The following is a 15,049-nucleotide window of genomic DNA, read 5'->3' on the forward strand; positions in this document are numbered from 1 at the left end:
ATTGACAGTAGCAGACGGCTGTGCCCGACATTCCGCACCTCCCTCAGCACCTGTGCGTGTAAGTCGAAAGGGCGTCCTTGACAGTCTATATACGAATCGGGGTCCAACCATATCCCGCATCTCGTAGCTCATCATCATCTCCAATCATCATCAGTCATCAACCATCGTCACCATCATCATGTCTGACTACAAAGTATACACCTACTGGCGGTCTTCCTGCTCCGCCCGCCTCCGCATCGGCCTAGACCTCAAGGCCATCTCCTACGACCAGATTCCCGTCAACCTCCTCAAGAACGAGCAGCAATCGCCCGAGCACAAATCCCTCAACCCTTCGGGCTCCGTGCCCCTCCTTCTCCGCAATAAGGGCCATGCTGCCGATACTGCCCCCTTCAGAATCGGCCAGTCCGTCGCCGCCCTCGAGTACCTCGACGAGGTCCACCCGGCCTCCCCTCTGCTGCCCCCGACCTCCAACCCCGAGGGTCGCGCCACCGTGAGGACCCTGGTCAACATTATATCCTGTGACATCCAGCCTGTCACCAACCTGCGCATTATGCGCCGCGTCACGGCCCTGGGCGGCGATGCGGAAGAGTGGAACAGGGACCTATTTGTGGACGGGCTGCTGGCTTACGAGGCTATCGCCGCCACCTGCGCTGGCAAATACTCATATGGCGACAGTCCGACCATAGCAGATGTGTGCCTTATGCCGGCCATTTGGAATGCGAGGCGGTTCAAGGTCCCGCTGGATCAGTTCCCCATCATTAATAGGGTCGCGGAGAACATGGAGCAGCTGCCCGCAGTAGCCAAGGCATCCTACTTCAAGCAGCCCGATACCCCCGAGGATATGCGCTCCAAGTAGTTAGTCGTTGAATGTTAGTACCAGCAACTAGTTTGGAATAGATGTTGTCAAAGGTATCAATTTGAGACCATCAAGGCGGCAGCTGTATCTAGAACAGAGGCAGCGGTGCCTGGATTGTGCCCGACACCTCCCCGAACCCAATGCGCGCGCCGTCCTGACCCGCCCAGCCGCGGATCACGAGTGTGTCCCCGTCCTGTAGGAACTTCCGCTCCTCCTGCCCCAGCGTGACAGGCGTCTTGCCGCCCTGCGTCTGCTCCAGAAGCGATCCCTCCGTCCCGGGCTCCGTGCCGGATATCGTGCCGGACCCAAAGAGGTCGCCCGGCTGGAGGTTGCAGCCGGTGATGGTGTGGTGCGCAATCATCTGCGGCCATGACCAGAGGAGGTTCTTGGAATTGGTCTTAGCGATGGTTTTTTTATTTCCGGTGCCGGCTGGTGGGATGTGGTCAGCTTCGTTCTTTCTTTGCATCCTCCCAGTCCTCTTTTACGGTGAGAAAAAAGGACACTTACTGATCAAATCCACTTCGAGATTAATATCGAGGACGTTCTCCTTGGCACCCTCCTTGAGATACGGTAGAATCTCATTCTCATTTGGCAGCCCAACAGCGCGGGGGATGGCTGCATCCGCGAGGACCACCCATGGGCTGATGCTAGTCCCAAGGTTCTTGGCCGTGAAGGGTCCGAGGGGCACGTACTCCCAGGCCTGGATATCTCTCGCGCTCCAGTCGTTCATAAGAACGTATCCAAAGATGTGCTGCTCAGCCTCAGCGATGGGGACGGGCGTGCCCATGTCGTTGGGGCGGCACACAAACATGCCCATCTCAAGCTCCAGGTCGAGCCTCTCACAGGGGGCGAGGACGGGAATCTTAGGTTCGGCCTTAGGGTCGCGCAGGATCTGGCCCCAGGGGCGGCGGATAGGGGTACCGGAGACGACGACGCTGCTGGCTCGCCCGTGGTAGGCGACAGGAAGGTGCTTATAGTTTGGCTGCAGGGCGTTGGCGGGCCCGCGGAAGAGGACGCCGACGTTGTAGGCGTGGTTGGTAGAGGCATAGAAGTCGGTGTAGTCGCCAATGGCCATGGGCATGTGGTTCTGGACCTTGGAAAGGGGAATGAGGGCCGACTCCCTCAGCTGGGCATTGTCCTTGAGAAGTTCTGGGTGTTTTGTGTCGCTGCTGAAGATGGCCTGGAGGTACTCGCGAGCCAAGCGATGGAATGGGCGGCCCAGGGCAGCGAACTGGTTGAGGGTTGGCTGGGAGAAAACGGCCTCATGTTTCGCAATGTCAGGCGAGGCGGAGAAGCCGCCCGCGCTGGAAAAAGCCTTCAGATCGAGTGCATGGTCACCGACGGCGATAGCGGCTCGACGAGATTGGTCCGACGCGGCGGAGATGATGCCGAAGGGGATATTAGCGATGGAGAAGGGCGAGTCGGCGGCGATGGGCAACCAAGACATGGTGACGGGTTGACGGCGGGAAACGATTGTGGTGCAGTGAGAGGGAGTCCAGTGCAGAAAGGAAAGTGCCATTATAACCCATCTCAAACGGCAGGTTCAATCAGCCTGGCTCCTGCATTTGTGTTACAACCTTGATGATCAATCGCGGATGCCGTCGCAAGCCGACGCGGGGCGGTGCCGCGGTGGGGGGCTGATGGGCCGCTAGACGGGTACTGAAGGGCCCTTCAACTTCCTAAAGTGCTGGAGATAGGGCTCTGAAGGTGCTGTTCTCGGCCCCGCCCGGGGCCCCTCCTTCCCCCAAGGCCTCCGGCCGCGACTGCGGAACTGCGGAACCACACCGCCCTCCTCTACCTACTACGTAAGCCATCTTCCATGCAACAAGCGCTTCGTCCAGGCATTATTACACCATCCAACATTACCATGGATCACCAAAGGCTTCAATTCCCTCTTTCACGTACTCATATACTCGTGCAAAGTATTCCACAAAATGCGCACCGTAGAATCTATTCTGGGCAGAGTGGACCACGCTGCCTACGTATGTCTCGCCGACGCATGGCAAAATAACCTCGAGACTGGACGCACTGGAATGCCGCCGTTTCACACGGTGCCAATTGTATCACTGTTTGATAAGCATGACGTCCCCCAATGGGCTCGAGAAAAAACTATAACGAGTCCGCCCTCTCCGATGCCCTTCGACTCATCACCATTCACCCCCGCAGCACACAGCATCCGCAAACCGCAACCATGTCCAAGCAATCCTTCACCAAGCAGCTCGTCGAAAGCGACAAAGCCGGCTTCCAGCGCGCCACCCAGGCGCCCTTCCTCGCCGCCGCCGCCCGTGGCCAGGTGTCGCGCGAGCTCCTAGGCCGCTGGCTGGCCAATGACCGCATCTACATCCACAACTACATCAGTGGCACCGGCCGCGTCCTGGCCACGCACGAGCTGCCCGCCATCTCCAGCCTCAGCATCAACAGCGCCTACGCCAAGCTCGTCGACTGGCTCGTCGAGGCCCTCGTCAACGTCCGCCGCGAGGAGCGCTTCTTCCTCGACACAGCCAACCGCAACGGCATCGGCATCGACCTGCCCACCACCGTCGACGGCCGCGTCGACGACTCCGCCAAGCTCGAGGGCCTGCGTCGCTTTGAGAAGCTCTTTGCCAGCTGCGCCCTGCGCAAGGGCGAGATCCTGCCCTGGCTCGAGGATGCCGTCGTTTTCTACGGCACCGAGAAGTGCTACCTGGACGCCTGGTCCTGGGCCGCCTCGCAGATCGACGTCTCGAAGGCCGACGTGGCTGCCGATGCCGACGGTGGCGTGCTGAGGACAGAGCTCATTCCCAACTGGAGTAACAAGGATTTTGCCGACTTTGTCAACAGACTGGGAGCCATCATTGACGACGCTGTCGACGAGATGGCCAAGGCCGGGGGCGAGGCGCTCCGATCCACCTTGTTTGCCCGGGCACAGGCCAAGTGGACAGAGCTGCTGGCGGCTGAGGAGACATTCTGGCCCAAGGCGTGATATACCTTTCGCTTATGTTGGGAAAAGGAAATTGGGTCTAGGAGTACTGTTCCCTTGAGGGTAGGTAGGGGGACTGTAAAACGCAATAGCATTATTCCTGTCCGCTCTTAGCAGTTCCATCCGCCGTCAATGCTAATGGCGTTGCCTGTGATATAAGACGACTCGTCACTCAGCAGAAAGGCCACCAGCTTTGCAACCTCCTCCGCTTGTCCCTTTCTCCGAAGAGCGATATCACCCAGCGTTTCTTTGGCGTAGTTGTCTCCCGTACCAGCCGCGTTTGCTGCCTCGGCCGCGGCGCGGGACATGGGCGTGTCGATTCTCCCTCTACCATCGTCAAGTCAGCCTCTGCTTTGATAAACTTGGGGTTCAAGGTCCAGCATAACATACGGGCATACGCAGTTAACACGGACGCCCTGTCGTCCGACCTCCTTGGCCGCTGACCGCGACAGTCCCGTAACTGCGTGCTTGCTGGCCGTGTAGATGCCGTTCTTCTCCCTCCCAATCAGCCCGGCGATGGAGCTCGCATTCACCATGCTAGAGCCCTCCCTCATGACGGCCAGCTGGTACTTCATACAGTGCATCACGCCCGTCATGTTGACGGCCATGCAAAACTCCCACTCGCCAAAGTCAATGTTCTCCACCAGCCCCGCGTCGCTGGCGATGCTCTTGGGCACGACGCCTGCGATGTTGGCCGCCCCGTCCAGCCGCCCAAAGTGCGACACCGTCTCGCTGACCCAGCAAGAGACCTGGTCGGCACTACGCACGTCTACAACGCACGTGAGGATCTCGGCCGACGGCGTCTTAGACAGGATGGACTCCTTTGCCGCGGCGAGGGCCGTGGCCTGCACATCGGCGAGAGACAGCGATGCGCCTCGCCCGGCCAAGACCGTCGCTGTCGCTAGGCCAATCCCCTGAGCGGCCCCTGTAATGGCGATGATTTTGCCTTGAAACTGATTTGATGACATTACGATTTTTTAGTCCGAGCTTGGTGTCGTCCCGTGGTGCTTCACTGTTGCCACGGCCATATGACCTTCGTGGTGCTTTATATATGACAGCGGCAATCAATATCCGCCTATCCCCACCCAGTTGTCCTTTTAGTTAAGACCCCTATTTATACGTCTATTCGCGGAATTATACAAGATTTGTCATGTTTCCTGTGTCGGTTCGTGACCGCCCATGTTGAAGATGACCAGTCAACACCCAATTTGCCCCCAGGTGTAGCTTCCGCGATTGGCAATACCTGGACCATATACGATGGTCTTCTCCTGTTCCCCAGGAGATTTGTCAGCCCTCTGATGAATCTTTCATTGCTTTTCTGGCATGCGACCTGAGTCCAGGAAACAAGTCACGACACCCGAGAGTGGCCGCCCAAAGAATGACCAAGGATATCTCCAAATAGTACGGGGAGCTTCCGTTGCGGGGCCAAGGTGGCTAAGCAGGTCGTGGGTGGGACTCCGGGAATACAACTCCGGACGAGGCTGGTCCCCCGACCGCGGATACAGTCTCGGTAGAGATGAATCAGTAGCGGCCTCCAGAGGAGACGAGCCGTGTGTTGAATTCATCATATTGTTCTCGCATATGTGCCTCGTGCAGTGGGGGATTCAGGGCGGCGAGTGGTACGAGACACTCTTGAAGCTCTTGACGCTCAGCTGGGGCGACAGGCTAAACGCGTAGGTGGACGACGACGCCTGCACAGAAGAGGTCTGGCCGGTGTCGAGGTCAATCAGAGCCGAGAGCTCCGTGAATTTCTGCCGGAAGGCATCCCCCACTGTCCAGTGGCGAATCTGGCGCATGTGCTCCTCGTAGACGGGGTTGATGGCGATCTCGGCCGTGCCGTTCCCGTTGACAGACGCCGCGAGCAGGACCGAGGCAGGGTCGTATGGCCAATTAAGCTTGAAGCCAGTGCTGTATGGCGCCGCAAAGTCATCGATGGTGATTTCGGGGTGCGCGATGAGGTACTCTCGTGCTCGGGGCCTATAGCTGTATTATCAGCATCTTGAACCCAAGACTGTGCGTGTACGGGGTTGGTCTACCAACCAAGGTACACGGTCTATCCACGCAGAGTGTGGCGTGGAGAGCTGTCTTGGGACAGGACGGAGCCAGGCAGGCATGAGATCCCAGCTCTGCTTGTCCAGAAGAACCATCCACTGCGGCAGCTGTCAGGTCGACTTCGTACCAGGTAACATGCAAGTCATGGGGCAAACCTTGAGCAGCGTGGCCATGACGAAGAAGACACCCACTTGCTTAGGCAGCGACTCAATCTCGCGATACGTCCTCAGGATGTCGGCCACGACGTTGCTGATATCGTCGTCGGACCGGTGCTTTGGATCCAGCAGGCTGCACAGATTGGGGTTCAGGGGGAACTCGAAGGCCTTGTCCGTCGGACGGGATCCGCCAGACCGAATCGTATCCACGAACCCCTGCAGGATCTGGTCGGCCATGCAGCTCGGCGGAGTGTTTTTAGGGACGAGTTCCCACAAGGGGCGGCTGAGACTGGTGATGCTGCCGGGGCTAAGGTCCGTCTGACTGACCGTGCCATCGTCGCCATCGTTGTCGCCCTTCTTCCTACCCATCAGGCTCAGCTGCAGAGCAGCATTCTGGGTCCGTAGCTGGGCGTTCTCGGCCTCCAAGCAGCCCACCTTGGCCTCGAGGGCCACCACCTCTCTGGCGCGTTGGTCGAGGGCCGTGGACAGCGCTGCGGCCTGCTCGCTCAGGGTTTGGATCGTCCACTTGGTGCGGTCGCGCATGGCCTGCTGGGAACGGCGATCCCTGGCACGCTTGCGCTGCAGCTCGACTTCTTTCTGCGACTGTGATGAATCGCCATCATAAGGCTCATGGTGGCGGGCCGGGGGCGATGGAGCCATGGTGCTGGCGGTGAATCAGTGCCCTGCGTGAGACCCAGGCAGCGTGAATGACAAGGTGGATATCAACGAGGGCGGCCAGGAAGAAAATACCCGAGACGGAGTCCGGGGTTCATCGGCTGTCTCCATGAGTTCAGAGATCCCACTCCAACCCCACGCACGCATCATGCGGGGTTACCAAGAGTACATATTTGCAAAGGCGAATCATTCGACAAGATAGCAGGTATTCAAGATCGTCCAAGATTCAACTTGTCCAAAGACCGTGTACAATTCGTAGTTGTACCTAAATCATCATGCAAACATTGCCCGATGCCCGCGTGTTTTCGCTCCGGGGGGCCCCTTTTTAAATTCCATCGCGCCAGCTGATTCCCTTGTTGCTTCATCACCACCAAAGACTTCGGACCCTAGGCGATCCAGCGTCCCAAGGTCTCGCGCTCCGCCATGACCATCATTTCCCAACATAAAGACATAATTACAGAAGGGCCTAAGACCATTGCATCGTTTCGGGCGTTCGTCATAACGAGAGGTGCCGGGAAATGCCGAGAAAGGAAAAGAAAACCCATCAAGCTCAAACTCCTCGGGTACTCCGGTCCCGATCAACCAGATCCTAATCCCAAAAGCCCCAGAACACCATGCATTCAGAGAAATAAACCAATCCCTGGTGTACAGATCCAAAAAGAAAAATAAAAGAGGAAAAAAAAGACGACTCGACAAAAAAAAAACAGATGCCCGCTTCGGAGAGCGGATCATAGAGTGAGGTTGTTTGCAAAACCATCCAGCATTGCTGCGATACGGTAACCATCGGTGATCCGCACAGCTAGCCTTCTTCCCTTGCAAGATGGCAGAACAGTCGTTTTTTGCCTTGTTGCCAGTATATACAGAAAGCAGGGCAGAATGCAGGCTCTTTGGCCAGCACTCTACACCGTCCGTAAGCCATCGCTAGCCAGGTATTAACCGCGGATAGCTGGAGTAGTAGGCGCATCCCCTCCCCATGGAAATCGTCCCGGCAGAACGTGCTGATGAGAGCTGTATGAGCCCTCGTGCGTTTTCGTGGCGCCCACAGGTACGAAGTCAGCTGCTGACGTGCCCGGGGGAGGGCCAGCCTTTTGTGGCCGGGTAACGCGGTCTGCAGTTACCGGGAGGTAGTTGGGGGAAGGAGATTCGGTCGGCGATGGACTATTCGAATCCTGCCCAAGGCCCAAATTTGTCTGCCCATGAGCGAAGGGCCCTTGACGAGGTGCAAATGCAGCAGTGTTATTCAACGGCCCGACGTTTTGGTCGGGAGCTCCATTGGAACGAGTATTCTTCGCCCGGTCACCCTTGAATGGCGCCGAAGGTTTTGTGCCAAACTAAACCACCAAAGACTGTTAGTAAAGGGAATCATAATTGGGCTCTTGTCTGCATGTGCCCTGGGCCTTGATTCCCGATGCCGGAAAAAGGAGAAAGGCAGTCTCGGAGGCTAGGCCGTAGCCGGGGGCTCGGAGAGGCTGAAATGAGCGCCGGGGGAACGTACAAAGCAATATTTGTTTACTAGTTCCTCATACGACGCACTCGGGAGGCTTGGGGTGGGTGAATCGGCCCCAGCAGGAATGGCAGTCGGGCTGAATAGCATTGCCGAGGAGTTGTCCAGTCCAGAATTCGGTAGATACCGGGATCCTCGCAAGTTCTCCTTCATGTAAAGGGCGTCCTTATCCTTGCCCATGGAGTCTTTAGCCGCCTGGACAGCGGCGCTGAGAGAAGCGCCGAAGTCGTAGCGGTTTGCGAACGCAACGCCGCTGGGAGATGAAAGCCCCTTGGCAATATTGTCGCTAGCAATGTTGCTGCTGGACTTTGATTTCAGACGCAAGCCAGTGGCCGCAGGCTCAGCAAGGTAGTCGTGTATGTGTTCATCAGCCTTGAATCGAGGCCCGTTATCAAACTCCTGAAGCGAGACAGGCATTGACTTTGGTCGCAGGCCGCTGGAACCGTTCTGGCGACGGTTGCTTCGAGGCAGAGAATTCCGAGGCCGTCCCCCCGCTCCCTGGAAGTTGTTCTTTCCATTCTGGGGCAGATGCTTCTGTCGAAAATCAACTTGAAAATTGGCGTTCCCGTTATTATCCCAGAACTCTTGTCCATTGACAGAATAGCGGAGACACAGATAGAGAGTCTTGGACGTCAGATCACCCGTTTCGGAAAGCTTGATTGAAAAATTGAAGCGATCGTATGCCACAGGCGTATCCTGGGGACGAATCTCGTGAGAAAAATCGGCAACCACCTCGGATGTAGTCTTCCAATAGTCAAGAGTGAAACGACAGGTGATAAGCTTCTGGAATGCCAGATTTGCCACTGCCACAGATCCATGCAAGGTCTTTTGATCTGTCGAAAGCCAAACCCTTTCAAGCTTAACGGGCAGCATATTGCGGGCAAGGCTGCTGTCGTGTGGGAAATTGGGGGTCACAATCTCCCATTCAAATGGGGGTGTCCTCGTGACCGGTCGTTTTTCGTTGGGGAAAGGATACTCAGTGTCGCTCTCGTAGCTGTCGACGGGAGACGACCCTGCACTGACGGCAAGTGGCCGGTCCACCTGAAGGAAATGGCGAACGTGCTCCAGGTGAGAATCGAAATGGACGGCCTTAGAGAAGACCGGCGTTCCAGGCATGCTTGAAGGACGACGCCGGGAAGAGGGTCTCAGGGCTGGTCGTACAAGCTCTCCAGACTTCTTGCGCACCATCTGCGGCTTATTCTTCAGATCCTCGTCGGTATCCTCCTCAGAGCCCGTTATGGAGTTGTCGGCTGATTGGGGAACGGGCGCGTTGGGCTCCGTGGCGGAACGGACATGGCCGATCTTGCGTGACGGGTTGTGGAGATCACCGAGTGCGCTGGTGCTGAAGCTAATGTGCATGTTCCTCGACGGGACACCATTGCGATGTGGCCCGAGGTGCTCATCACCATTGGAGGGCGCGTGGGACGGTGGAGATGGGGTTCTGGCATGGGGTATCTGGCTCACAGCATCTCTCAGGTCTTTCAGCTTATCCAGTTTCCGCCCCCGGATCTCCGGAGTAGTCTCGTCGTCGCTACCAGACGAGGCAGAGTCGGGAGGAGAGATAACCGCACCCTTTGGCATGCCACGATCGTCCGCCCACGGGTAAGGTGACTGTCGAACACCCCCATTGTTGTGGTGAACGGCTCCCGCAGCTAGGGCCGGGAGGTCATCCGAGGTCCCCTGGGGGGTCAACGACCCGGCTGAGCCATCGACAGTGGCAACGGATGGCGTGCGCCGGTGCTTGCTTAAATAAGAAGCGGATCGAGGGAGCGACGGTCGGGAACCAGACTGGAGGGATGGGCGACGACTCGCATTGGGCGAGGTGGAAGCTGACGAAGCTGGAGATCGGTGTGATGGTGGCGTGTAAGGCATCCCAACAACGTCGCGCCTGAACAGCCAAAAGGCAGAACTGGTGGGCGTGCGGTGCCTATCACAGGGGTAAGGCGATGATGAAGCTGTTCGACAAACTGCGAATATAATTGGTTCGATCGAGGCACGCGTTGCCGAAAGAAAGAAAAATGAAGTTCCAATCAACTCATGTGGCGAGGAAGCGTTCGGGATTGGAAGCGCCGAGTGGACAATGGAGATGCAGCAGTTTAATGGATAGCTGGAGGTAGTAAAACCCGCACAAATTAGCAATCATATCTCATTATTAACGAAGAAAGAATAAGGCGGGCTATTTAGGTTCGGTGAAAGGGGAGGTTGGAGTGTAAATAGGATGTCTGGGGGTGGGGGATGCATCGAGCCCCGTGCTAATCCATGGGCAAAGGATGCGCGAGATACAGGGGCTAGGAAGGGTGATGGTGATTATGATAGATAGCACAGGATGAGAGATACATAGGTGCTACTAGGAGGTAGGCAGTGTTCTGCAGGGAGGAGTGGGAGAGGCAAGCGAGTGAAAACGTACCTTATGCCTTCGCACAGGAGATGGAACGGGTGACGACCAAAGGCGCGGGAAGAGGCAGCGTGACACGAGGAGCTTAGGCAATATTCCAGCAACCAAGCAGGCTCGTGCAGCAGCTCGTTCTCTTTCGGCCAGCAGTCTGAACCCTCTGTGAGGAGATGAGAGAAGGCGCGAGGCGAATGGCGTGGAACCTAGGATCGTGGAGTGGTTGAGGAGAAGTTTTCCAGGCAAGGACCGACGTCACCCACAAACAGTCGCCACTGGTGATTTTCCTGCGTCTTGTTTGCTGGCTGCAGCGGAGGAGGAGTAGGCCAGATAACCCAGCAACGAAACTCTTATTCAAAACGAGAAGAGGAAATAAAACACCCGGAATGAAGCAGAGCTTTCCTCTGGGCCTGAGTGAGGCAGCTGGGGGTGGAGGGGGAGGAAGAGGATTCGGAGGATACGGGAGCAGGCAGGGGCGATGGGGAGTTTTGAGGCGAATGGGTGTGCTTGACAGTTTGCTCCGAGGGGGTGGTACTCAGTCACTGTTGTCGGTGGTGCTTGACTGCCCTCCACTGCTTGTGGTGCCGTGCAGCGGTTGCAGCGGTCGGCGCAGCAAACTCGAACTGGTGGGCAGCAGCCCGGGCTCAGTGGGACGGTCGGCGTCGGAGCGGACGACTGGGAAAAGTGGGTGCCTCTAAGGCTAGAGCTCGCACTGGGCCTGTTAGCCCGGACATCGGCCTCTACCAGTTTTTTTTTAGCGTGATCGAGAAATTCAAGACAAAGCGATCTTTTCGCCATGCCCCCATACCCCCATGCGCACCATGTTCCCATGGTTCTATGGTTCCAGCGACGGGCCAACAAGGCCACCAGCTTGCCGTGTTGGCTCGCGGGCGCTTGCAGTAGATCACTGGATTTTCATCGCTAGCGTTCATGGAAATCTTCGATTTGGATATCTAGCTAGGCCAGCCCTGATAGATAATAACAATGTGATGAAATATTTGGTAGGACAGAAATCATCATCACGACAATGGCAAGACGACAACTTGTCGGCCGGCCGGTGGCGGCCCGGCCTCAACGGGTGGGTGGCCAGGTACAAGTACATGTACTGTGTCCTATGCATATATGTATGTGCCTGCCATAGGAAGTACCACTCTACAATGGGGCGACTTTGCTGCCGGCTGGTCGTTCGATGGCGTTATCCACTCATGGGATGGGGGACAGGAATGAGGGAGGAGGCTGCAACGAGCGCATTATCACCGCCATGAAAGACATCTGTTGGAAATTCCAAGCTCTAGCTTTCTCCACCACTCATCATAGATACAGAGGCTTCCCATGGATAACCGCATAGCACAAGCCAACGGCACACAAGACAAGTATTAGATTCACTACAATTACTGCCACACCACCACCACCACCACCGCCACCACCATGCTATAGCCAGCCAACCTTTCCATGGCGACGCTGCAGCAACCGTAACAGGGGTTCATCACCTCTTCCGTGTCTGCATCTTATGATGCGTGCTACCTCCTACATAGTACGAAGTACGGAGAACTATTCATCGGGACGTCCTGGCGGGACAAGACAACATACGGAAGCATATCACGGCACCCGACCGCGCCGGACAACGTTATCTACACCACACATAGCCTCGAGTCCGTGGAAATGCAATGGGTCGCCGCAAAGCGACTCACCGGGCGGCGCGGAAACCGAGACCAGCATAATCAACGGGTGCAATATCATTGATCAGAGATTGCAACTCGCAGGCGCTTGACTTTGGCGACGGCAGCTCCCAAGCGCCGACAGTCCTCGCCGGGGTGGAACGGCAAACCCACTGAGCCCACCCCTGCGATCGCTGCAAAGTTGCAAATGCAATGCGTCCCCCTTGTAAGGTTGTGCCCCTCCCCTGTCCTGCAGGCCATTTCGCTGTCCAACCAATGCCCAGCATGGTCGAGGCACAGTGCCAGGTGCCTCCAAACGGCATTGGCGAATGGCATGATGGAGAGGGACAGCATGGGCTTACTACCCGTACAGGGCGTACGAGTATGTATACATGCCATGTGCTCGTGGCAGTGTGAAGCAGCAGTCTACCGGGCAGTTTACCACTCGATGTTCCCGTGTTTTGTCTAGCCGTCACGCCAGGGCCCCAACACGGCTGAGCGCTCATGTTGGTTGTGATGAAATCCATGTTTCGTAGGGCAAATCACTAATAATACATGTCCAATCGATGGCGACAGTTAGCACGGTGGGAGAAATCCAATTGCGGTGGATAAACACTGTGCCAATGGAGGGAGAACAGCTCCGGCCCATCCTGAATCTCCTGATCCGAGGCTTCAATGACGTCGTGCTGTGGCTAGTGCACCAACTTAACGTCTTCCCCCTCGGAGCCACAAACTATCAAACCTCGCCGACTGCGGATAATAGAGGTTACGCAAAGGTGAAGTTCATGACTCGGTCCGACGGCAAAGTCTAGTCATTTTACAGTTTCGGGGCCACCGTCCCTGATTCTTCCTAACAATGTCGCCAGATGAGATGTTATTCAGTCCAAGCTTGCCGCTAAGAAGAAGCCGCAGCAACTCAAACCGCGTGATGAACTCCAGACTCCGGACTCCGGACGGACACCGCGCCACTTTTCGCTATTACATGGTACGTACTCCGTATTACATCGAACGCGAAGAATAGATCCCAGCCAATCAGAGCTTTTACTAGTTAATCGTTTGCAACGTTCGATTATTACTCAACACGCGCAAAGCGACGAACTTCCTTCAACATCGACTCCGTCGCCATGACTAGCCAATTCATGGTAGTTGTCATGTCGAATTCATCTCCATTCATCCCCACCTAGCCCTCTCTCAAGACGAACCCCCATCCCAGCGTGGTTTTGGGCAGCAAGTGGCGCGCGGAACGTCCCAAGATCAGACAGAATTCGTCGCCTCTGCGATCGCCCCCGACAATGGAACCCCGGCAGTCGTCTGTCTTAAGTTCCTCAACCGTCAAAAGCCAAAAAGCCACAATTTCACCCCTCCTCACTTCAGCGGCTCAGCCTCCTGCACCACCGGGGCCCGGGTACCGATGGCGTGAGATAAGGACCCGCGTGGCACGGGCCACCATCATCCCCACCTGCACATTGCAGCTGCCCAGGCTCTAGACTCCAGAGGCAGGAGTTGGCCAGGCAGAAAACCTCACAAACGAGAACCAGCCACAACAGGGGGGACCAGACTTTATTCGACGTTGCACGCGCATGCCGAGCCCGTCAAAGCCGTCTAGTTCGTGTCGTGAAGATTCTCGATTTCTTGGCTCGACTCTGTTGTCTTCCAACGAATCCTCCATTGGGGACCCCGTATCATTTCACCCTCCGCTCCGCCATCGTATGTTATACAAACTTTGTTTTGCCCCTCGGAACAACCAGGAGGTCGAAACTTCAAAGCATCCCGCCACACCGTGTGACTGCCCCGCGCCACCAGGCAAGCACAAACCCCCAGATCGCCATCTGTATCACAAGTGTCAGTCTAAGGTACTCCGTAGAGTACCAACGAATACGTACATCTCTACGTACTCCGTAATGAAATTTTACATCCCTACTCCGTAGTAGCCCCACCAACCGTCCCTCCCTCCCGCTCGGGCGATCACCACGATAAGAAGACTCTTCTTCCCCAACAGCCGTTGGTCGATGCTTATCAGCCACCGATACCTTTCATCAACAATTCCAAAAAACCCCGAATTATGTCTCTCCTCACCACGCCGCGATAGACTGATACGTAGTCGGCCAGCTTCAGGATCTCCGGGCATTACGTACAACCTCGTCTACGCGCTGCGTGCATATTCCTAACCGGCAGGCTTGTCCAGTCATCAGCCAGGCGGGGGGTACTTATCTATGGACAGGTCGCAGCACAGAACCGGGACGGCCAGGATGGTGTGAACTCCATCGCCATCCCGCCCGAGCACGGGCATGTATGGTGAACGCAACTCGGATCCTCTTATTGTGAATTCGTCATTTCTATGTGGGAGTTCTTGTTACCATCAATTAGCATGAAGAAATCTTAGACAAATTCCTAACTTTTAGTTAGTTGCACTGGTGGTACGAGTATAAATAAAATTGTTCGTGTCACGACTCTTTCGCGGTGCCTTCCAGATCAATGTCTGATACATAGATAAGTACGTATCATTAGGGCTCATACATTCACAACGTCAAAATACCAGCAGTACTACTAGTATGGAAACAACGTCAAAATATGTGGCCAGCTAGGAATTCCCCTAACCCTCAAAGCCATTCTGTCAATTGGCAGGTGCGCAGTTCGCAGAGATATCCCTTGTGGTGTGCATCTACAGGGTAGGCACCTTACTTGTACGAGGGGAAGCTTCGTTCGCGTCCCTTGACGCTGCTCGTTGGACAACACGTCGGCTGTGGCTTCCCTTGACCCTTCATTTCCAGGTTGCTGATGCTATTGCCAACGGTGCTCCC

At 56.2% G+C, this 15,049-nt stretch overlaps 5 protein-coding genes across 5 annotated transcripts; 2 read left to right on the forward strand and 3 right to left on the reverse strand.

Moving 5' to 3' along the window:
- Positions 1-178: 178 nt before the first annotated feature.
- Positions 179-856, forward strand: ACO1O0_002675 (glutathione S-transferase; the record flags this gene model as incomplete). The annotated part of the gene is made up of 1 exon (XM_083192140.1): positions 179-856. One exon carries the CDS (start codon positions 179-181, stop codon positions 854-856), a length of 678 nt encoding a protein of 225 aa, XP_083053354.1.
- An 88-nt stretch (positions 857-944) lies between these two features.
- On the reverse strand, positions 945-2,303 carry ACO1O0_002676 (uncharacterized protein; the record flags this gene model as incomplete). The annotated part of the gene is given in 3 exon segments (XM_083192141.1): positions 945-1,285; positions 1,364-2,102; positions 2,115-2,303. 3 exon segments carry the CDS (start codon positions 2,301-2,303, stop codon positions 945-947), a joined length of 1,269 nt encoding a protein of 422 aa, XP_083053355.1.
- Positions 2,304-3,047: 744 nt separating this feature from the next.
- Positions 3,048-3,818, forward strand: ACO1O0_002677 (uncharacterized protein; the record flags this gene model as incomplete). Its single annotated transcript, XM_083192142.1, has 1 exon — positions 3,048-3,818. The coding sequence occupies one exon, from the start codon at positions 3,048-3,050 to the stop codon at positions 3,816-3,818; it is 771 nt and encodes a 256-aa protein (XP_083053356.1).
- A 1,601-nt stretch (positions 3,819-5,419) lies between these two features.
- Positions 5,420-6,682, reverse strand: ACO1O0_002678 (bZIP transcription factor; the record flags this gene model as incomplete). The annotated part of the gene is given in 4 exon segments (XM_083192143.1): positions 5,420-5,792; positions 5,877-5,965; positions 6,023-6,457; positions 6,476-6,682. 4 exon segments carry the CDS (start codon positions 6,680-6,682, stop codon positions 5,420-5,422), a joined length of 1,104 nt encoding a protein of 367 aa, XP_083053357.1.
- Positions 6,683-8,138: 1,456 nt separating this feature from the next.
- ACO1O0_002679 (putative phosphatase regulatory subunit-domain-containing protein) lies at positions 8,139-9,829 on the reverse strand (the record flags this gene model as incomplete). Its single annotated transcript, XM_083192144.1, is given in 2 exon segments — positions 8,139-9,812; positions 9,824-9,829. 2 exon segments carry the CDS (start codon positions 9,827-9,829, stop codon positions 8,139-8,141), a joined length of 1,680 nt encoding a protein of 559 aa, XP_083053358.1.
- Between the last annotated feature and the right edge of the window lie 5,220 nt (positions 9,830-15,049).

The sequence above is a fragment of the Amphichorda felina genome (genome assembly GCF_050947745.1).
Source record: "Amphichorda felina strain 45539 chromosome Unknown scaffold_2, whole genome shotgun sequence".
Classification (NCBI taxonomy): Eukaryota; Fungi; Ascomycota; class Sordariomycetes; order Hypocreales; family Bionectriaceae; genus Amphichorda; species Amphichorda felina.